The sequence below is a fragment of the Scophthalmus maximus genome, chromosome 16, assembly GCF_022379125.1.
Source record: "Scophthalmus maximus strain ysfricsl-2021 chromosome 16, ASM2237912v1, whole genome shotgun sequence".
NCBI lineage: Eukaryota > Metazoa > Chordata > Actinopteri > Pleuronectiformes > Scophthalmidae > Scophthalmus > Scophthalmus maximus.
The window spans coordinates 19,169,710-19,195,000 of record NC_061530.1 but is presented as its reverse complement, the minus strand read 5'-3'; the positions used below and the strand labels follow the sequence as shown (position 1 = coordinate 19,195,000).

Below are 25,291 nucleotides of genomic sequence, written 5' to 3'. Positions count from 1 at the left end.
AGAGCGACAGCGAGGGTCGCCTCCTCCCAGGTGAAAGTCTCATGGTTTATTCATTTGAACGGTTCGTAATCATGAGCGCGGAACATTTCTCGCTTTGTGCTCTTTGTTTCCTGTGCCTGCGCTCGTCGGGTCGCGTGTTCACGGCCGCGCTCGCTGCGATGGAGGAGGAGGAGGATCACAGCCTTGAAGTGGAAAGCAGTATCAGTCAGATCCCATGACGCACACACACACACACACACACACACACACACACACACACACAAACACACACACTTCTCAGTGAGCTCCTGCCTCACGGTAAACTCGAAACATTAATGCCAGCCGGGGAGAAACCTTGACAGCTGGAGCAGCTCAAATCGTTCCAGTGCCAGTGGCCCTGACTCGTTCTTGGCTCTCCACTTATTTTGTCTTGATCCCACCGGCATCTGAAGGCTCGCGTTGCCTCACAGGACATCACATCCTGCTCACCGACAGACCGACAGTCAGACAGTCGGACGCACATGACGCTGGCACACACGCGCGTGCACGTACGCTACAAAATGGCGGTCGTGTAAACCTAAGATGCGTGGAAATGAAAACACATTTTCAAAGAGCGTCAAAAAAACATCACTTTTACGACTTTAAGATATTTTAAAACACACACACACACATTAATTGTGTATTTTTAGATTTTCAATTTCCGCCTAATTAACGTCTCTGGTGTGGAAATCAAACGCACGGAGAGACTGAAGCTGCAGCGGACGCAGAGACATGGGGCATGAACAAGACATACCCACACACACACACACATCATCATCATCATAAAACACAAAGCTTAACATGGTTTTATGCAGATGGAGGGATAAAAAACTGATTCAAATCCAGTCATGTCTGATAGAAATTATCCAAACGATCGCAGACATGTAGACGGAGCGAAGTGAGATTGATTCCAGCTCCCATTATTTCAAGAAACCAAGATCTACGAGAACAAGCTGAAGGCAGAGTAACCCAGAGTTTAATTGGCTCCCGGTGCTGATGTGACAATCTGTGTCTGCTGATGAATTAATACTTCATGCCGCCGCTGCTGCTTGTTGGACGAGTCCAGAGACGAGATGATGTGTGAGGGGGGGGGGAGATGAGAGCGAGAGGGCGCTGGCTTGGATCAGAAAGAATATACGATAAACGTGAGCAGTGCATTATGGGAGCCGAGTACATCGCGACGAGGGCGCGTGTGACATCGTCTGTACAAGGCGGAAAGACCTCCGCTCGTTCAGGTGGCATAAAAAAAAGAATACTGTGTGTGCACGTGTGCGCCCCCTGAATGTGTGTGTGTGTGTGTGTGTGTGTGTGTGTGTGCGCATCTGTGTGTGTGTGTGTGTGTGTGTGTGTGTGTTTGTGCGCGCGCGCCAGATGCACGTGACCCCTTATCAAGACGCTGCTTTGATGAAAGTCAACGTCCTTGACGAGGACACGGCAGCTCAGCTACTCTCTCCCTCTCTCTCACACACACACACACACACACATTAAAAGGGGAAGGGGCAATCAAACAGCTGTGAGGGGCTGGGGGGGGGTCTCTTTCCTATATTTCCCTGTTACACACGCACACACTGTGGTCAATGAAGCAGGTCTGCACGCACCATACAACATACTTTCAGTTTGCCAAAAACAGGCATACGACAGAGAGAGAGAGACAGAGACAGACAGACAGACAGACAGACAGACAGACAGACAGACAGACAGACAGAAGGACAGACAGACAGACAGAGGGAGGAGAGAATTGTAGTGTGTAACCAAGGGACCTGGGGGAGTCGGACGGGGACATGCAACACTTGTGGAGGATAAAGCAAGCAGCTGCAGTCGATGACCGCACAGCTGACGGGACGAACAGAGAAGAGAGATGAATGGAGGACGAGGCAGAGGCCTGGACCTGGACCGAGCTTTAGGAGGAACAGGTGCACGGGCGGCGTTCGAAATCCAAAAATTACCACTGTGCACAAAGGAAACAACGACAACAACAATGACAACAACGACACACTTGTTAAAGGGCGTCGAACCTCCCGTGTTCCAGTTCACGTGTCTCTGCACACTTCACACGAAGTGGAGATCATTATCTGGAGGAACAACATTCAACACACACACACACACACACACACACACACACACACACACACATTCAGGGGGTGCACAGGTGCACACACACACACACACACACACACACACACACACACACACACTCCAGCCTCCAGCTTCTGCTTTGTCTGTACAAAGTCATCTTCTCTACCCACACACACACACACACACACACAAACGCACACAAACGCTTCTCTGTCTTTTTATCGTCTGCTTGAAATAAAAGATGAGGTGTTGAGAAAAGATCTTTGACTGCACCGCACGATCAAGAGAAGGCGACGTACGAGAGCAGCAACATTGCTTTTTAGTTTTTTGGACCATGAACTGTGAACTCTGGGATATGTTGTCTTTAGTCACAAAGGAGAACACGGTGTCGTGTGTGTGTGTGTGTGTGTGTGTGTGTGTGTGTGTGTGTGTGTGTGTGTGTGTGTGTGTGTGTGTGTGTGTGTGTGTGTGTGTGTGTGTGTGTGTGTGTGTGTGTGTGTGTGTGTGTGTGTGTGTGTGTACAGTTGACCTGGATATTGTCTTTTCAGCACCATGGACAGCAGCAACAACACAACCAAGGCTTTCTCTTTCCTACGGTGGCCCTGAAGTGCAAATCACAACGACAGGTAGGAAAACACACAACGGCAGAACAGAAACTGTACGACAGACACCCCAGCGGCCTGCACCGGACCATGACTATACACGTCTCAGTGACAGAAACATTTGTGTCTCTGTGAACTGAACTGTTTGCTGAGTTTTACATTTCCTGTGGTTCTTGCATGATTTGAACGACATGTTTCAGGACATTATCGTGGCTGTTTGTTTTAAGAAGCAACAATTCTTTTTCCTTTTTCTGGCTCGATAAAAACTGACGACCGTCACTGTAAACGTTCACATAACGATAAAGATAAACAACATAATTCCCACAAAATCAAGTATTTACTCCCAGTGCTGTTATCAGCCCCAAAGCCAGGACGACACCAGCTCCGTCCATGAATATGCCATTAATACGTGAGCATGTTAAAATAATAAACGTTCTACAACCAGAACTGCAATTTTCGTTGATTTTCAACGGTTCAGACAAAACTATTACCAGCTCTTGAGGCACTGAGGCTAAAATTGAATGCGCGAAGTCTACTTGACTCTAAATGAACCATAATGTACAAGATGAACATCATGCTTTGTTGAATACGACTTGAAACTAAAGATTGAACCATAAACTCTCCAGGAAAATATATTTAGATCAAGTGAGAAGAAGTCGAGTCGCGTTCTCATCGACTTCTATAGCAACAGCTAGTTGAGTCGCCCTCTGCTGGTCGTTACAGAGAACACAGACTTGAGGCACTGCAGCATCGGCTTCATTTTCCAGACGCGGGGGCGACGCTCACTTGTACATTACTCGCTATAGCGCCACCGGTGGTCGAACATGCACAGGGCACCTTTAAACGTTGCAGTGGTTAAAAGATAAACCTGCCATCGCTGCGTGTTCGTTAGCAACAAGCAAACTCTTGCAAAGCCCATTGTGATTGGCCAACAAACAAACACACACCATCCCAGACTGAGAGGTCAGCAGCTGGGTCCTCTGCCGCCGAGTCACCACAGCGTAAAAATCCAACTTCAGCCTTCTGTGAAAAAAAGAAAAACACGAGCGGAGGTTTTTCTGTCAGCGTTGCTCGGTAGCCGGCGCGTCCCACTTTAATGCTCCAGCTTCACATTTATTGGAAATGTCTGCGCCCGTGTCTCTGGGCCCAACGCGGGGATTATCTCACGGGTGAAGCTCGGGGAGTCGCTCTGACGACAGTCGGTCCGCGACACTGTCTCGACTTCGTTTACTCGGGGAGACGCGGCCGGTGACTCTGCTCCCGTTTTTTGTTTCATGTGACGTAAGCAGGAGGAATAAATAGACACGTTTCTACAAAGTCTTGTCTCCTCACAGAACACGTGGGGCTTTCTCAGAGTGCGAGCGGTTATTTTGAGGGCGCTCTGCGCGGAGCTGAGGCCGCCCGGCGACGGGCGGCGAGCAAGTGGGTAACCTGGTTTTCTCCGAGAAGAGAGACGCGAAAAAAGGAGAATGTGAATCCCCGGTGAGCGTGAAGACTCCCGGCCCGGAAGCAGACGCTCGACCTCTCTTATATCTCCAGCGTCACACACACCGGGTCGCTTCTGGCGTCTCTGGGATTTCACTGTCACAGAAACCAGCCTCGGTCACGTAGCACTTTGCGTTATCCCTCGGCCGGTCGGCACGCAGAGAGAGCTACGTGGCCACGCTACACTGCGGTTACATCACGTTGCTCCTAAGCAACCAGGTTTCCCCCGACAACAAGAGCAACACAACTACACGAACCTTTGTGTCGCCCACATTCACGGTTTCACATCAAACTAAACTTTGTGTGTGAGTTTCTTTCCTTTTTGAGAGTTTGGAAAAGAGGTGAGGCTTCTTTTTTTCTTCCCTAATAAACAATGTGATGAAGTGAATCGTCCAAAAGAAAGCAAAGTGTGGTGGAGAGGAGGAGAGGTCTGGTGCCGGTGGGCCGCCCGCGGTTTTACTCGGGAGCAGGAGAGAAACAAAAGGAGAGAACCAGTGTTCACTGCCCTGGCCCACATATATTATTACAGTGTGGTTATATAAAGAGAGAAAAGGTTGAGACACTGAATGGTCGGGTGATAAAGAACAAAGAGGACAAGAGGAAAAATCAAGCTATTTATCAGCGTTTGTCCACAAAGTCTTCCTCATTGTGCAGTTGTTTTTTATCAGATTTTCCAGGGTCATAAATTTTATTACTCCTGTTGGACGATAATAATAAAAGAAAACGTGACATGTTTTGAAAATACACTTTTTTGCTTTGCTGCCAAGGTCTTGTTGAGGAGACTTATACCAGCCTCACATACAGCGACAGTAGAGACAGTTAGCGTAGCTTAGCATAAAGACAGGAAGTGAGGAATGGGGTAGGTCGGTCCAAAGGTAAAAAATGTTATGCTTAAAGCTCCGTAATCGAAAGATGTTTTTTTATTTATTCCATATTCACAAAGAAAGAAAATGAACGTATTTCCTAAAAGTATCAAACTATTACTTTCAAGAAAAGTTCCAGTTTTACAAAACTGGAGTTGTAGTTTTTGGTCACAATGTTAACATTGCACTAACCAACGTTCGGCCGGATAATCTAAACCACTATTCAATTTCCCACAAGAAAAGTGTTTGTGTATGAATACAGGAAGTTTAGCAGTTTGAGGTTGAGACAGTAAGTTGCTCTATGAACTGACGGATTATTATTATGAACTCTTTTGTTTCCAATTCTACTGTTCGCCTCAGTTTTCTCTTCCTAATCAGTTGACCTCAGTGACCTTTGATGGAACTATATCATTATCACTATTACCCAGAAATCTGGAGATTTGTAGGAGTTGAAGGAAATCGAGTCTTCTCTTTGTCTTTTCCCTTTTCCTCAAAAATAAATAAAAAAGCCTTTAAACCTGAGCAACAGGCTTCACACTGAAGACTAGACAGTGAGGAGAGGATGTTGTGTGTGCGTGTGCGTGCGTGTGCGTGCGTGCGTGTGCGTGCGTGCATGCGTGCGTGTGTGCACCTGCAGGTTTTTTTCCCTCCTTATTATCTCCTGGAGCTAATGGACGAGGCTTCGACTCCTGAAATGATGGAACCTCCGATTTGGCACCGAGTCCTTCCTCCAGGTGTGACCGCAGCATCCTGCAGCGGGCCATTAACCTGATTAGTGAAATCTGGTTCATGCCGGCTGGACGCTCGGCTGCCCGTCTGTCACACACTGGACATATTTACGATTACATTTTTTTTCCGAATCAAAAATGGAGAGGTGGACGCTGCGTGTGCATCCGGCGGCCCGGCACATTTATCAACCGTACTTCAGAGCGACGCCTCTCGTCTCTTCTGATGCGGGTGACGCCTGAGGACACATCACGCTGAAGTGGAGTTCGGTACTTGTTGTGTTGGAAATAATTATCGCCGGTCTTCGTCACCAGCCGTGAATCGTTAGTTAGTTCCTGTTTTCACCCGGAACGATGTGAAATTTTGCAGATGTCACACACAGAAACCCGACAAGAGTCTGTTGATGCAGACTTTTGACTTAGTCAAGAGCCGGGCCTAAATGGAAAAATCAAATTTACATACATCTAGATGGATGGGAACATGGCGGTGCATCGCCCCCCTCCCTTCACCCCTCGTGACCCTTAAAAGCCGTCCATGAATATTCCATCAGCCGGCAGAGCCTCTGCTCTCCGTGTTCATCCAGTGATTCAGTCTGTAAGTAGCTTACGTAAAAAAAAAACTAAAAAAAAACACACGTCCACATTTCTGTATACGAACGTAATTGCAGCATAAGAGTGGGAGAGCAGAGCCAGAGGCAGGAAACGTGTGAAAATGAGGCAAAGACATTGGTGGAAAAACGGAATCGCTTTTGCATAAATTAGATGTCTGCGAATGGTGTCAGCGCTGTTTCCGGGCAGGACACGTGTGTGTGTGTGTGTGTGTGTGTGTGTGTGTGTGTGTGTGTGTGTGTGTGTGTGTGTGTGTGTGTGTGTGTGTGTGTGTGTGTGTGTGTGTGTGTGTGTGTGTGTGTGTGTGTGTGTGTGTGTGTGTGTGTGTGTGTGTGTGTGTGTGTGTGTGTGTGTGTGTGTGTGTGTGTGAGTGTGATATACTGCAGAGCGAGATAAATGACCTCATATTCTCACGAGCGGGGCCACTCAGGTGCTCGACAGAAACTACAGCACCATCAAAGCTGTGGAGCGAACGGAGCGGAGCCGTTCACTGTGAAACCGACTGTCGAGGCGTCGGCGTGGCGAGCTCCAACTTTTTAGCGTAGGAAGAGAACACTTCACGCTCACGTCTCAAATGAAAACGCTCGAATCACAAAACGAGCGAGAACGTTATTTTAAATTCTAGCGGAGGAGATACTAGATACGCCAGACTGCATCTCATTTCCCTGAACTTTTCCTCTTGTGTTGACGACTGTATCTATTTTCCCCTGGACATTACCTGGAGCGGCTTAAGACACTAAAACATAATTAGGATGCTAACACGCTAATGCAAGCAGGTATAATGTCTGCCCATGTTCGCCATCGCATTTGAGCAGCTTGGCGTGCATTTCGCAAACAGCATAAATAATATAGGATAAATAATAACGAGCAGAGTGATGAATCAGCGGCGCTCATTCCACAGCTAAAGGCCAACAGCCCCATTAAATTCAATGCTGCACCGAATTACACACACTCATAGATATCAGGGTTTTTTTCCATCACAACCCATGAATTATTATACAAAAACTTTTCCAAAAGCGAGCGACGAAGCCAAGAAATTGGTTGACTGACTTCAATCTTCGGAGGATCTTTAAAATATTCATGCGTTTTATTTTGTCAGAACCGCCCCTGAGAAAAAAAGAGCCTGTTTGCTCGACAAAGACGGAGACGACGAGGAGAACAGTTTTTTCTGTTTGCTGTCGTCAGCCTGCGTCTTTTTTGACTAATCTACAATTCTGAGATTCAGAACAATATTTTGCCACAAATTTACCCAAACAACCTGAAGTGAAATGAATGTCATGGACGTCTTGTGGGAAGAAAGTCCACAGATTCTGGCCTCGGAGAACGAGCGGCAACCCACCGTGACGTCGCCCGCGGTTGTTTGATGCTATAAAAACGGGGACGAAACGTCATGATTGACAGCTGAGACTGACTGACACGTGATTGGTCGAGCACGATGCCGCGGCTCCACTCCGAGATCACGACTGTCTCTGGAATCAAATGGCTGCAGAGAGTCAATCGTACAACCTGAGAGGCGAAGGGTTGAACGTCACACGTAAATTTGAATAATACAACATTTATACTGTATATATGTCAAACTTGAAGTCCAGAGATATCTGCCTTTTATTCACTGATTTAATTATGAGTGGGCGATGAGGAAAATAAGGAAGGAAACGAGCTTTTCATCAAATGTGAATTTAACTGTCCAAATAACTGGAAAAACTCATTTTCATATTTACATGCTTGTCAGAATTTAATGTGCAATATGAAGAAATGCAGTTTTTAGGATCTGCAAGGGTTTGAAATGTGCCACTAAAACTTAATGATCTGCTGCTTTTCAACACTGAATGTCTTATTTTTCATGAGGGTTAAAAACTTTTCGTTCATTTATTTCTGCTTTGAGTTATGTTACATAATGATATAAGGGTAATTGTGTTCTCTGTGCTGTGTTTGTGACTCTCCAGGTTACGAAGCTTTATCCAGAACCCTGAACGCGTCGTGCTGACGGCGACCCTGAACGCCGTGATTTCCCGTTCGCCGCTGCAGGTGAAAACGTTTCCTCTGTCGAAAAGGCGCCGACGTTCCCTTGCTGATTGCGTCAGTAACCCACCCACCCCCCCATCCCCACGCCCCTCAAACACACACATACAAATAGACACAGACACTCCCTCTGTCCACACATAGCAGGTGCAACACTACTCAAGGTCAGTCGGCACAACGTTGATCCAGAAGAACGCTCCACACTTGGAGTCCTGCAGGAGGACACAGCTAAACCCAACCAATGATACATTGTCATGGATGTCATGAAACAAAAAACATAAACATGATGATATAACAGGTTTTAACTTTGGACTGACAAAGTGTCCATCCATTATCTGCACCGCTTTATCCTTTAAAGGTCGCAGGGCGGGCTGGAGCCAGTCCCAGCTGACATTGGACGAGAGGCGAGGTTCACCCTGGACAGGTCGCCAGCACATCACAGGGCCAAACAGCCATTCACTCTCACATTCACACCTACGTGTCTCCGATTAACCTGTAACCCCAACCTGCATGTCTTTGGACTGTGGCAGGAAGCGGAAAGGTCCTGGATGGTCGCTTGGTTGCTTGGTCCCAACCTGGATATGGAACCATGAGCCTTCCTGCCGTGAGGCGACGGTACCTACCACCACACCACCGTGCCGCCCAATCTAATAACGTTCCAAACGAAATCCGACAGAGAGGCCAGTTTCTCACGAGCATTTCATGAAAACAGCATCAGCATCTCATTTAAAAGTGTCAAAACAAAAATAAACTTGATTAACAGGAGCAGAAAAACAACAACAACAACAGGCACAACAGACCCCGGACCCGTGAGAGACTGTAGAGCAGCTCGGCGACTGTGTGTATCAATGCCACTGGTGATTAGCAGGTACAGTATAGGCTCAAGCCTCATGATTCCCTTTCCCCGGCGGACGGCGCCCCCATGGGAACGGACCAGAAGGGTGGGCGGAGGACTTCTAACGAAGCGCTGGTAATCCACTGAAGTCTGAAGACGGACGAGGAAGAGGAGAAAGACAAGAGTTTGTACCGCGCAGCCTCACTGATCCCGCGTGTGGGCCGCTGAAGAGACGAACCACCAGGCCTTTCTGAGCATGTGAAATAATGACGTGGATCAGACCTGCATGCCAAAGGCATGAGTCATTATTTTATTTTTTAAAGGTTCTTTACTGCGAATAGACTTTCCTCTTCCTTGGCTAAAAGTTACTGATGGAGGGGGCAGGGGGGGGGGGCCACGGCTCCGTCCACTCTTAATCCACTCCAGACTTTTTATCTGAGGACGAAACCAGCCCCCCCCCCCCTTGCTCAAACCCTCACTCCACACAGAAACCCCCTTGTGTCTGCCATCAAGGCAGAACTCCCTGAAACCTCTGTATGATGACATCCACTACAGTACATGTAAGCGTGTCCCGAGACGAGCAGCGTCTCCAACGGCTCTGCTCCCTTTGTGTCGCCTCCTACGCTGTGTTTGTACTTAAAAGCCCGGAAATGTTCCCGTTGGACGGCTGGCGGCGTGCTCCTTCAGAGAACACGCTGAAATTGTTTGACAAAACGTGGGACGGAGCAGCGGGGACACTGGCCAGAAACGTGGACCAGGTTCTTCTAGGCGCTGTCGCATCCATCTTCTATTTCTATTAGAAGTGAAAAGGGCAAAAGCAGCGTCTTCCATTTCTCACCTGAGCCTGATGTGCAGCGGCTGTTTTCTCAGAAGCCAGAAATACTCCAGCAGCCCACACGCACGCCTTCTGTGGTATTTTTACACCAAAATCCACTTTAGCTTTTTACGTTTTGCACCAAATAAGGACTTCAAAATAAAAATATGAATATAATAATGAATAAATTATTCTGTTCCTGCTCTGCAAAAAAACCCAAAGAAGGCGAGTTCTCATTGTACAATTACAAACGCTGTGTTGGTGTCACCTACATTGCAGTGGCTGCACAGTGCAACTTCAGCTCTCCTGCCTCTGCCGAGGCTTTTCCTCTCTTCTCCCCAACTCGCCGGGACACTAATGATAACTGGTGATGACAACAGGCCACAGAACAAACGCAGCCGACAGATGTGCAGGCGCCTCGCGGGGTCAGCGCGGGGCTGCAGGTGGAGGCTGCCCGCGGCCACGCAGCATCGCTCCGTGTGGTGCTGATGCTGCCGAGGCGCCCGAGCTGCACGCGCGGCTCCTTTAAGGAGGATGCTCTGCATCAGCTGGGGCCAGCGCGAAGACATTTGCGCGCATGATGAATAAACATAACAAATGATTCTTTCTTTTTCTTTTTTTCTTTTAAATTCTTTTTTTTTTCAAAATCTCACATCCTCTGTGTTTCATCTCGGACGGAGCTCGTTTCTCTGCGGGGCGCGATGGGTCAGAACGTGGCTGTGACATCCAGCTCGCTCCGCACCTTCATCAGAAGCCAGCGTATCATGATGAGGGACACAAAGAAGGGGGGAAGAGAACTCACGCGCTGCCGTTGATCGGTCCATAGATGCCATCGGCCCGGAGGCTGGGAGGCGGGGGCATGATGACCACCACCTCCGGAGAGAAGAAGGAGAAGAAAAGAAGAAGACGAAGAGGATGCGCGCTCTCTCCTTCACGGTGGAGTCCCGGTGAAGACGGTTCGCCGTCCGTCCTCCTGAGCTCCGGTGGCAGGGACGAGCACCGCCGCCTGTGGATGCTCCACTGTGCAGGACTGCGCGCGCGTGCGTGTCTGTGCGCGTGCGCGCGCGCGCGCGTGTGTGTGTGTGTGCGCGTGTGAGGCTCGCACCGTGGAGCTCCTCCGCTCGTGTGGGATGATGATGTCGCGGGAACAGCAGCGTCGCTCTCTGCCTTCAACGAGAACATCTATGTCTCCTGCCTGAGTCACGCTGCCCCCCCCCCCCCCCCCCCCCCCCCCCCCCGAGGGCTTGCAGACGAGCAGCAGCACGTTGTGAAGTGCATGCACGTTCTCGAGCATCCTAAACACTCCAACACCAACAAGACACACGGCTCGACCACATAGTCCTGTCGCCGTGCAGACTCTTCACACCTCCTGCTTCCACACTGTGAAAGACACGTGGTCCAAACATGGCACAGTCTCCGCACTTGTACATGAAGAAGAACAAGAGTCCAACCCAGGTCAGTGTTCCTGCCCCATCTCATCACCATGTGCCAAGAATTAGAGTTCCTTTATTTTAATTGATACGACCTCATCATTATTACAATACTGAATATAGGCTTTGGGAAGAATTGTCCTACTGTTAGGATAATAACATTTCTATCTGCACTGGTTTTTATACTGTGACATTATATGAACCATCCAGATGTGAGTGCTTCTTTTAAATTGATGTATTTCATCAGGCTCGAGTTAATATTTTTGCATTTGTCCAGATCCATTTGTAACTTCAGCATAGAATCTGATCCTGTTCTGATTTAATCTCTTCATAACATTTGAATGGATCATTTTTCTCCCTAACTTCAGTGGAACCTATATTCAAATATATATTTATTTTTAGAAAAATTAGAAACATCTGTGTGACTGATGTGATCTCAGAGATGTTGTTGCATTTTGCACGTCCCTTATACAAAAACATATGACTTGTCCTATAATATAGCTTTATTTACATTTTTATGTTTATCTTATATGAAAATTCTAATACAACAGTGTGGAATTACATTTCACATTAATCACATGTGAAACTGCATTTAAGACACGTGATACGTGCATGGGGACTTTTGAAAAACTAAATATAACTAATATTTTAGCATGTTTTCTTAAAGATAGTATCCCCAAAACTGTTATGAGACTGAATAAATACATGCAAACGACAAGTAGACTTACACATATCATCCAGTCCTCTGCAGCTGTGACACATGACGCACAGTACGTTGTCATGCATCATATTGCACATACGCCTTCTGTTTCATGCAACATGCCACATAGATGATATTGGATCCTGATGGAAGGAGGTGTTATTCCAAGTGCAGATTATAAGTAGTAGCCCACGAGTACAGTATGTTACTTTACTCCTATAATCTTCCAGACTGACTGTACAAAGGCGTTAAGCTGCACAGGAAAGTCACCCACCCATCTGAAATACTGGATCTTATGATCCACTTCCAATCTGGATCAGAATGTCCAGATGTGAGCGTCGCAGGCCGGTGCATCGTCAGAGTTTCCTGTACAGGAACAGACGTGGGTGATGTTGGACTCATGGTGGATAACTTTCCTCTGGGATCAAAACCTGTCCTCCATCTTTTTTTTCTTCTTTTTTCTTTTTTTTCACATACACTGCGAGACGGTTCTTATCGCGCCATTTCACAGCTTTCCCCACTCACTAACGGGCTGCTGCTGTTATGCAACGAGCCCAAGATAGCTGCGTCATCGGAGAATTTGATGACACAATTACCAGGGTTCATGCTCCTGCAGAGGACAGGAGGAGAACAAACAGTGAGCAGAGGAGACAGGAGAGGACGGAGGAGAAGGGAGGAGAGGAGACATGGAGAGGACGGAGGAGAGGAGACATGGAGAGGAGAAGGGAGGAGAGGAGACATGGAGAGGAGACAGGAGAGGACGGAGGAGAGGAGACATGGAGAGGACAGGAGACAAGGGAGGTGAGGAGACATGGAGAGGAGACAGGAGAGGATGGAGGAGAAGGGAGGAGAGGAGACATTGAGAGGAGAAGGGAGGAGAGGAGACATGGAGAGGACAGGAGACAAGGGAGGTGAGGAGACATGGAGAGGAGACAGAGGAGAAGGGAGGAGAGGAGACATGGAGAGGAGACATGGAGAGGAGACAGGAGAGGATGGAGGAGAGGAGAAGGGAGGAGAGGAGACATGGAGAGGAGACAGGAGAGGACGGAGGAGAAGGGAGGAGAGGAGACATGGAGAGGAGAAGGGAGGAGAGGAGACAGGAGAGGACGGAGGAGAGGAGACATGGAGAGGATACAGGAGAGGACGGAGGAGAGGAGACATGAGAGGACAGGAGACAAGGGAGGTGAGGAGACATGGAGAGGAGACAGAGGAGAAGGGAGGAGAGGAGACATGGAGAGGAGACATGGAGAGGAGACATGGAGAGGAGACATGGAGAGGAGACATGGAGAGGAGAGGAGACATGGAGAGGAGACATGGAGAGGAGACATGGAGAGGACGGAGGAGAAGGGAGGAGAGGAGACATGGAGAGGACAGAAGAGACAAGGAGAGGAGACGACCTGATGTTGTCAACGATTCATAAATAATCTATGTGATGAAACTCACGGCTCCTTATCGGCAGTTGATAAACAAGACTGAAGCTGTTTTCAGACATTAACTTTTGGAAAACAGGGAATTGTGTTTGAAGTTCACACACAAGAGACGCCGCCGGAGACCGTCCGAGTCAGACGTCACAACAGCAGGAACATTTCCTGGAAGGTTCAGGCGAGGGAGTGGCGCCTACCCTGCTCGCCCACCCTGCTCGCCTACCCTGCTCGCCCACCCTGCTCGCCCACCCTGCTCGCCTACCCTGCTCGCCGTGAGACTTCCGGAGACTTTCCTGCTTTATTCTCACACGCACTCTGACATCTTCCTGAGATTTCTTTCCAAGGGGGCTGGCAGGAAAAGTTCCAGAAAATGTCCGGAGTCTTCTCTCTGTCATTATCTGCCCCCCCCCCCCCCCCCTTGTACTTAGTTCATCAGCGGCTCTTTTCAAAATCCTCGTAATGACCATGTACAGTAAAAGCTCCATTCGTGTGCCTGATAAGCGGAGCCCCCCCTCTGCTCTGTATCTGCGGAGCACTGCCGTCATCCGTTGCCTCCTTACACTGGTCAAAGGGATTGTAGAAATGCAACGGGCTTGATTAATTATTGAATAGTTTTAGTCCTTTCAAAACAGATATTGTGCAAGAATATGTAATAGGAAGGATTGGAGTTCAGTAAGAAGCTGGATTTGATTTCAACACTAGTCAGAGAGAATGTTTTTCTGTATTTCGCCCTGGGAAGGAGTTCGTTGTGCGTTGGGATGTCGGCCTCGAACTCCACTGACCCCACTTGTTCCTAGCGGGGCGTCAGCCGCTCGCTCCCCTCTGGCCTGGAGCGAGAGGAAATTTCCACTGGAGCTGTTGTCGGGCGTCTGGCTCGCTCCCCAGGCGAGTGGCCGAGCACTCACGTCTGTTGTGCCCTGCCTGTTGACAGGCGGCGGGGGAATGGGAGCCGACTATCTGGCAGGAATGTTGTGCCCGGAACGGAGAGCGGAAAAGTACTGTGGGGCAGGGGGGCAGGGGGGCAGCGAGCAGCGACCCCACCCCCGCCCAGTTGAGCACTCTCCCGGCGGGATGCCTCTCCGGGTGCCAGTTCATCCAAGGGGACGGCCTGATGCTGTCAAGGATTCATAAATAACATCTGCAAAGTAGTAACTATATTCCAAAAACTTTACCAACCTGAAAAATTTACTTTAATCTTCAGCACACAAATGAATCAGGTTTCTTGGACTTAAAGTTATCAACTTGTCTGAACTTGTTAACTTTAAGTCGAACAAACTTAATTAAGTTGTTTAGCAATTTTCTCTTATTTTGAGTTAGTATAAAACGTGAAAGTGCCTCAAAAATTATACTAAACTACTTTGCTTCTACAAATAATGAAACGACTGATGTCACTGACCCTACAGATAATGGATGCACGTCAATAAAAGTCTGTATGACGGAGATACTGTACGTGGGAGTGAGAGTTGGAGGACTCGGTCTGTGAGACAGGAGAGTTTTTCTCGCCTGCTGATCGAAGTCTTTTCTCCCCTCTTCAGTTGACTGATCCGTTGTTTTTTTGTGCCTCCTCTCTTTCAAAGGACACATCTGCCTGAAGGACGACATGTTTTTTGTTTTCCGTGACTGGCGGATTCAAATGTGTTTCGCGACAAGCGACGAGTCTCTCTTCAGCAGACTCACGGATCCAGGACACACTGCAAAGCAAAACGTTGAACGAAACACCAGGTTTGGGAATAAAAGATTCCTGCATGATGTCAGGTGGACGGCTCACGTCAAAAATGTTGAGTCGAATTAATCTCCGAGTACCTTTTAAATGAGACGAGATTAAATCCTGTCAGAGCACGAACGCAGACGATGTCGTACAAGAAACGACTTGTTTTGTTATTGTCTGACAGGCCGACGCTGCTGAAATGATATTTGTGATGCAGATTTGTGACATTTCGCCGTGATGTTGCTTTCAGGCTTTTTTTTCTTCTTTCTTCTTCTTCTTCTTTTTTTTTGCTTCCCACAATGCAACTGTGAAAAAATGTGCACCCTGCATGTTTTGATGGTGAGGCGAGACAGGCCCCTGGCCTTTACAAAGGGATTCCCAACTGTACTGACACAGCCGTCGATTATGTAACAGGAGATTTTGAGCGGGACGCTCTGTTCCCTGACGAGGGCATTTTTTCTATTCAAAACCAAGCTCCCGGAGAATCGCGGACAGAGGGCGAACTCCTGTCCCCCGGGAGAGGAGGAAGTAAACAAGGGGCCAGAGGGTGTGTGTCCCACTGCGTTGTCGTCCACACCAGGACGGAGGTGGATGGACATTAGTTTGCACCGTCCCAGCTGGAGAAACCTGCCTCTGTGACTTTATACAGCTCCACTCGCAAGGGGTTAGTGTTAGTGTGAACAAAATAAAAATGTGATCACAGGTCGTGAATACTACGAGAGCTACAGTATCCGTATCGAGGGGCGTGTCACGCTGTCCAACCCTTTGACCCACAGTGAAACCATGGAAAGCTAACGTGCTAATGACGCTCGTTGATTCATTTACACCTGCAACTGCAAAACACAAGCTTTTCCCAGGTTGATGTCTCTGGGTGAAAAAGGTTGAAATAATCAGTCCCCATACTGATACCTGGGCTATGGAGCGTACATGTCATTCTATTTGTATCTTTGTAATTTGTTTTATGTTAGTAATAACAATATGATATTTGTAAATGTGTGGGCTCAGTGCTACGATGGGAGGTGTCATGTGTTTCATCAAATTGGTTTATCAGTGAGAATTATTTTTTTTTACAAATGTTTGTTTTCTCTCTCCCCTTAATAATTATGTAAATGATATTACATTTAAAGTAAGCAGAACTGTGCTTTCATATCTGAGCCCGACTTATTTGCGAGATGTAAGGTCCTACATTCAACCGGTTCTTTCAAAACTTACAAATGCCAAAATATACTAATAAATACAGCAATATATGCAGGAAATTCATTTTTTAGGATTTATTCTTATATAATATGAAAATACTAGGGTACTTAAAGCTGGTGTCCAAATTTGAATAAATTTATTTATTTATTTATTGATATGAGCGTAAACCCACGATCCATTGTTTATGCACAGTCTGTCCCAAAAACATTTTCATATTTGCAATGAATTTGCATTTCCTGTTTTGTGACAGAGATTCCTGGGATGATAGTGTGATTATTACTATTGTTACAATAATCATATAGCATTAATTATCATTGTAATATATCATGTATAATATGAATATCTTCTCATGTAGGTGGCTGTTTGATTATTGATTGATCGATATTACCCAATCGGAGAGCAGCACAACATTCCAGACTGGCTGCGCAGGCGTGCTAAACCCCGCCCCCCTCGACGCTTCCTACTGGCCGGCCGAGGACGTAAATAAAGACGACGCCGCGCGCTGATTGGCTGCCGCTGGAGCGTCTGGCTCTGCTCGGTCGCTGCGGAGTCGGTCACAGAGGCTCCGTCAGCTGGACGAGTCGGACGTTGTTGTTGTCGTTGACGCGGAGCCTGAACGCCTCACAGAGACCATGAAGCTGGTGCGCTTCATCATGAAGAACGCGGCGCTGGCCAGTGTCCCCAAACACATCGAGCACTTCTCCAAGTTCTCCCCGTCGCCGCTCTCCATGAAGCAGTTCCTGGACTTTGGTGAGTGTCGACCCGCGAGCGCGGTGATTGGCTGATCGTGTAACCGTTGGGCGCTGAGCTCACATGCAAATGCACGTCTGTAAAAACTGTATGAAAAACAAATGGATCATGGATCTGCACCGGAGAGGAGGGAGGGCGGGGGGGGGGGGGGGGGGGTTGCGTCAGCTGCTCCGTGTGGGCCTCGTGAAGGACCACGACTCCACTGCAGAGGAAACATTCATTAATACCTGCTTGAAAGACGTATGACACAGTTTGCAGAGCAAAATGCATACAGAGAAATGCACATATGCATTTTAAAGGGTAATAATAATGAGCATCATCTGGGCTGCAGCTTATATTTATGCTCATATCCATCCATCCATCATCTACCGCTTTATCCATTTAAGGGTCGCGGGGGCCCCCCGAGAGGCGGGGTTCACCCTGGACAGGTCGCCAGCCTATCGCAGGGCCACATACAGAGACGAACGACCATTCACTCTCACATTCACACCTACGGTCAAGTTAGAGTCTCCAATGAACCTGACCCCATTCTGCATGTCTCTGGACTGTGGGAGGAAGCCAGAGAACCCGGAGAGAACCCACGCATACACGGGGAGAACATGCAAACTCCACACAGAAAGGCCCTGATTGGTTTGAACCGGGACTCGAACCCAGAACCTTCCTGCTGCGAGGCGAAAGTGCTCACAACTACACCACCGTGCAGCCCTGTGCTCACTATCTGTCCATCTAATGTTTCTTTGTGAAATTGTGGATCAGATGTCAGAAAACCCACCAGTTTCCCAGCTGGCCCATCTACAAATCGCTTGTTTCATCCAACCAACTGTTAAAGTCAGGCCACGTCCACGCCAACACCATGATAATACATCACTCATATGGGCGACGTGTGTCAATTCGTGTACTGTACTTCCTTAGTCACACGTCACACTGTCCAGCGCGTACACAAGTACCCGGATGGAAACGGTGAAACGTAGCGGAAGAAGGGGATCAACAAACGTGTTTTCAAACTTGTGAGATTCGTGGCTGAGGACGGAGGAGACAGAAAAGCAAGTGAAACATTCGTTTTACAAGCACAAACGAGGAAGCAGATATTTCGGCGATCGATATATCGCAATCGTTGCATGTGGACAGTTGCCCATCAGCTGTGTGTGATGTGGGACAACACGACCCCCGTCAGAGGTCACGCACTAGGCCAGGGACTGTTGAAGAAGCCGCCTCCGGCCCTGCTTTAGTTTGAAAACGTAGTGGGTTGCGTTTTAGACTTTGGGATTAGATGCCGCAGACACCCCCACGTTCACTTCCTGGTTGGGTCTCAACAGTCGGCACTGTGCTTCCTCGTCAGCGTCCTGTCATGTGACTCTTGTCCAGGTGGAAACGAACAGCAGCATCCTCGACGACCAGCGGTCGATCACAGACGTCGCTGAGCTTGTTGTCTTTTTGCTGGCGTGCAGCTGAAGGCAGCTTCTGCACATCCGTGCCCATTGTACGTGAACGGTCGCGTGCTACGCGTTTTTCAGTGGACGGAGATCATGGCGTCACAGTGACGTAACTCGGCCGTTTCAAATTTTCGAAGGCTCCTTCAAAACGCAGCCGGCAAATGGGTCCTTCCAATCCCTGAGCAGCGCAGGATCCGACGGGTTGATCCCGACCCTGTCCCAGGATTCCTTTGCGCACCGTTGAGGAACTTTCCCGTACCGTGGCCAACTGCTGCTCCGTTGCTAGGTGAAGAAGGGAAGAACACGATGGTGACGCAGATCGACCCCACCAGACACCGAAGGTCGCGGCCCCTGAATTAGAACACGGCTCACGTAGTAGAGGCAGCAAATAATGGTCATTGCCTTTATTGATCACTTTCCTGATTTATTTTTATAATATGCCAGAAAGAAAAAGCCCTTCGTGGTTTCAGAGAAGCCGACCAAGTGCTTGTTTTCGTGTTCAACACCAGAATCCTCTGCCAATCGGCGAATCAATAAATGGCCTCTCTTCCGTCCCTGATCGATATCGCGTCTCCGTGTCGCCGCAGGTTCCATCAACGCCTGTGAGAAGACGTCCTTCGTCTTCCTGAGGCAGGAGCTGCCCGTCCGACTCTCCAACATCATGAAGGAGATCAACCTCCTGCCCGACAAGCTGCTCACGACCCCGTCGGTGCGAACGGTGCAGAGCTGGTGAGTCGACGCATTCATAATGATGTGGCGCTGTTATCGATCTGAGATATTTAACGTCTCCCCAAAGTTTCCCAGCCTCTCTGTGATGATGCATTTGAACCACAGGGGAGATTCCAGATGTCTTCCCCTGACCACCGCGGAGTAAACAGCCACAGCAGCTGACCCATTTATTTTCCCACCGTGTCAACATCATGCTCCGAATTACAAACGTAGCCTTTGACCGAGTTGGACCGTGAGTGTGTGTGCGTGAGTGTGTGAGTGTGTGAGTGTGTGTGTGTGTGTGTGTGTGTGAGAGAGAGAGTTGTGGGGGAGGGGCCCTCAGCTGTAACCTTTCCCCCAGTTTCTCATCGCTCGTCACGTGACCCTTGTTTTCAACCGTGCTCCTCTTTCTCTCTCCGTTTGTGAGAAATGAACCCTGACGGAAAAAAATACCCTAGCCATTAGATTTTGTGTTGTGATCAAATTCCTGTAGTGGTCTTACTCAGCTGTTTGCCTTACATGTGTTCATGTTCATGTGTGTGTGTGTGTGTGTGTGTGTGTGTGTGGTTATTTATGGGTTTTGTTGTCTTTGTCAGGTACATCCAGAGTTTATTGGAGATCCTTGAATTCCTAGACAGGAATCCTGACGACCACAAAGTCCTGGGAGAGTAAGTTTCCAATATTTATGATCGGTTTTCATCTCTCAAAGAGACACAACAACGAAGGCTCAGTTGTTTTAGGTTGAGTTAATCAGATTCATGGAAATGGGATTCGAGTTTTCCTGGTTCTTTGGATCCTTGAGATATAACTGAAGTCCTGATCGTCTTTGTGTCCATCCTCTCCGCAGGTTCGTCGACGCCCTGGTCACCATCCGGAACAGGCACAACGACGTGGTGCCCACCATGGCCCAGGGCATCATCGAATACAAGGAGGCCTTCTGCCAGGACCCGGTGACCAACCAGAACATCCAGTACTTTCTGGACCGCTTCTACATGAGCCGCATCTCCATCCGCATGCTCATCAACCAGCACAGTGAGTAGAATCTAGACAGATGGCACATTGAGGGTTTCACATTGCCCCCGGTTGGTCAGCAGGGCTGTGCGATGTGACGACGTACTGTTTTTCTTTGTGATGATAGAAAAACTGTCTTATCGTTACATTGCACTTTTCAATACTTCCTGTGTACCAGTAGAATCACAGAGGATGGAAAAATACCAAACGTTGAGCGTGAATGTTCATTACATATTACCAGGTGCTCGATATTTGCACATTTAAATAATAATTTTAATGATTTTAAATAATAATTTCAGTCTTTATTTTCTAAACACAGTTTTTGATTTTTTTTTGTCATCGCACACTTTTGAAAAAGAAAAATCTCCTTGGCAAAAACCTGCACCATGTTGCCAGAACGTCAAATGATTCCCAGCCCCAGTTATTATTGAATTATTAAACTTGATGGTCCTTTACTTACAGCAGACTCGCTTTATTTTTTAGTCTATAGTTTGTAAGGTAATATTTTTTTTCCCCCTTGTGTCTGCAGCTCTCATTTTCGACGGCACCACCAACCCTGTGCACCCCAACACCATCGGCAGCATCGACCCCCACTGTCAGGTCGGAGATGTAGTCCAGGGTAAATATGGATTATGTTTGGAGTTCGAGGAGGTTGGATGAATTATGTTGAAAGAAAAAAGTTTGAGACGTGTTACAATGTTGTTTTTGTTGTAATTTTAGAAGATTTCATGTTGATTCCATGTCTTTTTCGTGTCCTAATCCTAATTTCTGACTTTCTCATCTCCCTGTCTTTTGGTCAGATGCCTTCCACAGCGCCAAGATGCTCTGTGACCAGTACTACCTCCGCTCCCCGGATCTGATACTGCAGGAGAAGAACAGTAAGCTTTTACACGAGTCAACACAAAGCCATTTCTAAATGAATAGGATGAAATAAAGAAACCCCATCGCTCCCTCCCTCCCTCCCCTCCTCTCTCTGTGCAGACAAGAAGAAGAACCACTCGATAGGCATCGTGTACGTCCCCTCTCACCTCTACCACATGCTGTTTGAGCTCTTCAAGGTACAGTGTGACGTTATGCAAAAAAAAAAAAAAAGAGAGAGTTTTTAATAATTTTAAAAGCAACTTCAAATTGAGTCTTTGTCACGCTGTGTTTCCCTGTTTCTGCAGAACGCCATGAGGGCCACGATCGAGACCCACGAGAGCAGCAACCACCTCCCGCCCATTCAAGTCATGGTGTCTCTGGGAGGCGAGGACATGTCAATCAAGGTACGGTTGCACATTACAACACAGCTGCTCGTGCTGGATGAGTGATGGCGCGGCTATTTTGGTACATAAGGATCTCGCAGCCCCCCCCCCCCCAGAAAAATCACATATATCCCACAAAGGATCTGCGCAGCATACGACACCCGCTATCTTTAGACGCCCATTTTAAAGGAGACATGTTCCGCTTTTCCCTTTCCTCCCGTGTGTTGTATAGAGTTTTTCGTGTGTGTGAGAGGTCCTGGCAAACGTACGACAGCAAAGACTGGTAACCAGATCAACGGAAAAAAACACGAGGTAACACGACGTTCTGGCGAAGAGGTGGTGATCCATCCGGTCCCATTAGATACCGAGTTGAGGTGTGGAGGTAGATTGGCAGCAGCACACGCTGAACAGGGAGAGGGAACAAGGTGGAAACATGGGAAACACACACACACACACACACACACAGAAACACACACACACTGTTTCTGAACCAGGAAGTCTGGTCATTGAAGTCATGTGTTGCTGCAGGTGATAGAGATTTAGTTTGCAGCCTCTTCACCGTGCGTTTTTATCTCTAAGTCCTAATATGGAGCTAGAAGTCGAGGATATCTTTTCCCTGATGTTCCAGCTCCGGCAGCAGCAGCAGCCTGTGACGGACTCAGGCTCAGCTCCTCTTTGCACGTTCACCGTGACGATATGCGGAGTCAACAAAACAGAAAGCCGAGTACTCGTGACAGGCAGGCACTCGTCTGCTGGCATCGCCCGTCATCGCTCTCTCTCTCCGTCTCCGCCCTCCCCCCTCTGTTCCCGTCCCCGCCTGTAGGTGAGCGACAAGGGCGGCGGCGTCCCGTTCCGGAGGATCGAGAACCTCTTCAGCTACATGTACTCCACCGCCCCGGCGCCGCAGATCGGAGAATACACGCGGCCTCCACTGGTGAGTACGGACACACAAGATTGAAATCGTGGCATCGTTTTTTCTTTTTTCTCAAAACGCGAGTGATGTCACAATGCACAGGGCGAACTCCACTAAAGACCTGAGGAGGAGCTGCGACACACAACGAAGCCCTGACATAACCCCCTCCGTCTCCTCCTCGCTCTCTTCCGCAGGCCGGCTTCGGCTACGGTCTGCCCATCTCCCGGCTCTACGCCAAGTACTTCCAGGGCGACCTGCAGCTGTACTCCATGGAGGGCCACGGCACGGACGCCGTCATCTACTTGAAGGTGAGCCAGACGCAGTGACGGAGCACCAGGCGGTGACAGGATGCCAAGAGGCTGAATATAATATCGGGGGAGAAAATTGTCCTACGACTTCGCCGTTGCGAAAGACGAACCTGAACTCTGCAGACCTGTGGAGCCGGTTCGTCTCCACACTGTACGTTTGTCGTATCTGAGGGAATCTCTTCATCCCCTTTTGGCACAAACGTTCACTTCGACTTGAGGAAGAGCTGATTTGATTTTGGTCCAAGGTCAACATCACTGTGAGCTCTCCAAAGACATTTTTGGCCATAACTCAATAATTCACATTCTAATTATGACAACATAGACTCAACACCTTTAATTATATTCCTTCAGAATCTTCTGATTCGTCTGTCCCGAGGGAATTTCCATTGCAATGTCTCAATGTCGTGGTCAAAGGTCAAGGTCACTGTGACCTCACAAGTAGAGTCTGGCTAATTTATCTATCGGCCGATAGAAATCCTTATCAGAATTTTTCAGTTTACTGATATGAAAACTTTTATTTTATAGAATAAACACAATGTTTTTTATGTTTACTTTTTAAGTAAAAAAAATAATTAATTCGAGCACTTTATATTTTGTTATATTTGTGTTTTCTTTCATTTATACTTTTTAGAATAAAGTTTATCGTTAAACTGTCAAATATCAAGCCTCAATTAAATTTCTTTTTTGTCATAGGTGTGACACAACACAAGAATATCCGCTCTCTGTTCGGACGTGGACATTAGTGACGTCGTGGACATTAGTGACGTCGGGAAATCGGGAGGAGCTTAACGCTCTTGATCTTCATCAATATTATAAATAATCTTATAATTATGTATCCAAATACATAATATTTCGCCCGAGTGAAGCAAATTTCGCATCTACTCATCTCTTTGCATTGAAACTGGATGTGATCTCATCGCACAGAAATGTGCTTGTTTGTTTGGTGTGAACGCACCATAACAATCATTGCCATGTTTTTTTTTCAATATACATATCGGCCGGTACAGTTTTTTACTCTTTTTCCGTGAAATACAATTAACTCCTCTCTGATAAGACTCCTTCACTACATATGTGACATGAGTCCGGACGGACATGTTGACTGCCTGCTGACTGATTCCGACTGTCTGATTCCCCGTCCCCCAGGCGCTGTCCACCGACTCCATCGAGAGGCTGCCGGTCTACAACAAAACCACTCTGAGGAACTACAAGGTGAGCCAGGAGGCGGACGACTGGTGCATCCCCAGCAAGGAGCCGCTGGATCTGAGCAACTACAAGGTGGCCAAGTGAAAGGGTCCTCCGGAGAATATGCGTCTCCATATTCCTCACGTCGCCGTCTGCCGAGGTCGACGGGGTTTTAACGTCTTCGTGTTGTTGTTGTTTTCAGCCTCTGTTGTCATTTGGGCTTTTTCATAGGGAAATAGACAAAATAGAAAAACAGCTACTAACGTGTCACAGTCAACGCGGGGACGCAAAAAAATACACCTAGCTTCAACAGAGTGTGTGTGTGTGTGTGTGTGTGTGTGTGTGTGTGTGTGTGTGTGTGTGTGTGTGGACATGGAGATGGACATGGAGATGGAGATGGAGGCAGCACCCAGCATGCAACGGGAGTAAAAGTGTGAATATGAGAGAACGAGGCGGGTTTAAGCTTTCCATTTAAACACATTGTACATGTTCTGACATGTAAATATTTGACATAAAGAGATATTAAATAAAACAAGGGGCGGGGCCTGTTGAGGACCCCCCCCCCCCCACCAAGCCTTACAGTAGCGACTTTCACCCAAAGGCTCCTTCGTTGAAATTACTTGAAACTATTTCAAAAAAACAAGTCCTCTTATTGCACGTGGTTGAATTTTCAGTTCTGTGAAACTGTCGAGTCGCAAGATCTGAACAAAAAGTTTGACTCTGACGTCCATTGTTTATTTTAGTTTTTTTGGTGATTTCTGCCGTCGACGTTTTGTTCTGGCTTTTGATTATTCAAAAAAAACGATAGTGTTATCTTCTTAACAAAAGTGTTTTTGTTTTGTTTTTGGACCAGGATGAATGTAATCCACTCTTCTGTGCATTAAGTTGCATAATGGAAAGTACAGTACAGTGACGCCTGAGTTCTCTCTGCTTGTAGCTGCTGAACCCCAGAAGTCAGATTGTGTTTGGGTTTGGTTTCAAGCACTGTGCCATATGAGGACAGAATGTCGTGGGTCCATACGTGTTGGAGATGGAACAGTTTTCTTTTTGTATTATAGTTAAAGAAATGAATCGTGCAGGATGTTAAAGGTTATTTTTATAGCTTCACTTTTGTGACTGAAATGATTTGTAAATACTGTAAATAATAATAAAAAAAGAACAGCTTCACTTCCTGATATTGTTTGTGTGTGTGAGATTTTTTTTCTTTAAACCTCAGTGTCACAGGATCTGGTGTCGC

At 47.6% G+C, this 25,291-nt stretch overlaps 2 protein-coding genes and 1 long non-coding RNA gene across 4 annotated transcripts in view; 2 read left to right on the top strand and 1 right to left on the bottom strand.

The window, feature by feature from the left end:
- Positions 1 to 11,235, bottom strand: part of tbkbp1 (TBK1 binding protein 1) — a 41,473-nt gene extending 30,238 nt beyond the window's left edge. Inside the window, exon 1 of the mRNA XM_047327573.1 lies at positions 10,849 to 11,235. The gene's annotated coding sequence lies outside the window, so the exon portion shown is untranslated. The remainder of the gene's footprint in view (positions 1 to 10,848) is intronic.
- Positions 8,313 to 9,945, top strand: LOC118287342. Its single transcript, XR_007029821.1, has 3 exons — positions 8,313 to 8,403; positions 8,756 to 8,821; positions 8,928 to 9,945. It is a non-coding gene; the product is annotated as an uncharacterized LOC118287342 (long non-coding RNA).
- Positions 11,236 to 15,260: 4,025 nt separating the features above from the next.
- On the top strand, positions 15,261 to 25,229 carry pdk2a (pyruvate dehydrogenase kinase 2a). 2 transcript variants are annotated; one of them, XR_004785622.2, is made up of 11 exons: positions 15,261 to 15,972; positions 16,861 to 17,255; positions 19,276 to 19,417; positions 19,993 to 20,064; positions 20,244 to 20,428; positions 20,937 to 21,026; positions 21,208 to 21,285; positions 21,389 to 21,465; positions 21,574 to 21,672; positions 21,884 to 21,963; positions 22,475 to 22,585. XR_004785622.2 is itself a non-coding variant. In XM_035612376.2 (11 exons), exons 1-11 carry the CDS (start codon positions 17,138 to 17,140, stop codon positions 24,157 to 24,159), a joined length of 1,230 nt encoding a protein of 409 aa, XP_035468269.1. In that variant the 5' UTR covers positions 16,861 to 17,137; the 3' UTR covers positions 24,160 to 25,229. The 2 variants fall into 2 exon arrangements, 1 of the variants encoding a protein (XP_035468269.1); XM_035612376.2 differs by lacking the exons at positions 15,261 to 15,972; positions 21,884 to 21,963 and adding exons at positions 22,759 to 22,872; positions 24,016 to 25,229.
- The last annotated feature ends 62 nt before the right edge of the window (positions 25,230 to 25,291 follow it).

Bases quoted from the DNA above. Each gene is read 5' to 3' on its own strand.
- pdk2a (XM_035612376.2), top strand. From the start codon at position 17,138: ATGAAGCTGGTGCGCTTCATCATGAAGAACGCGGCGCTGGCCAGTGTC. The intron at 21,466-21,573 runs GTACAGTGTGAC...CTGTTTCTGCAG, and splicing joins TGCTGTTTGAGCTCTTCAAG to AACGCCATGAGGGCCACGAT. The intron at 22,586-22,758 runs GTGAGTACGGAC...TCTCTTCCGCAG, and splicing joins AATACACGCGGCCTCCACTG to GCCGGCTTCGGCTACGGTCT.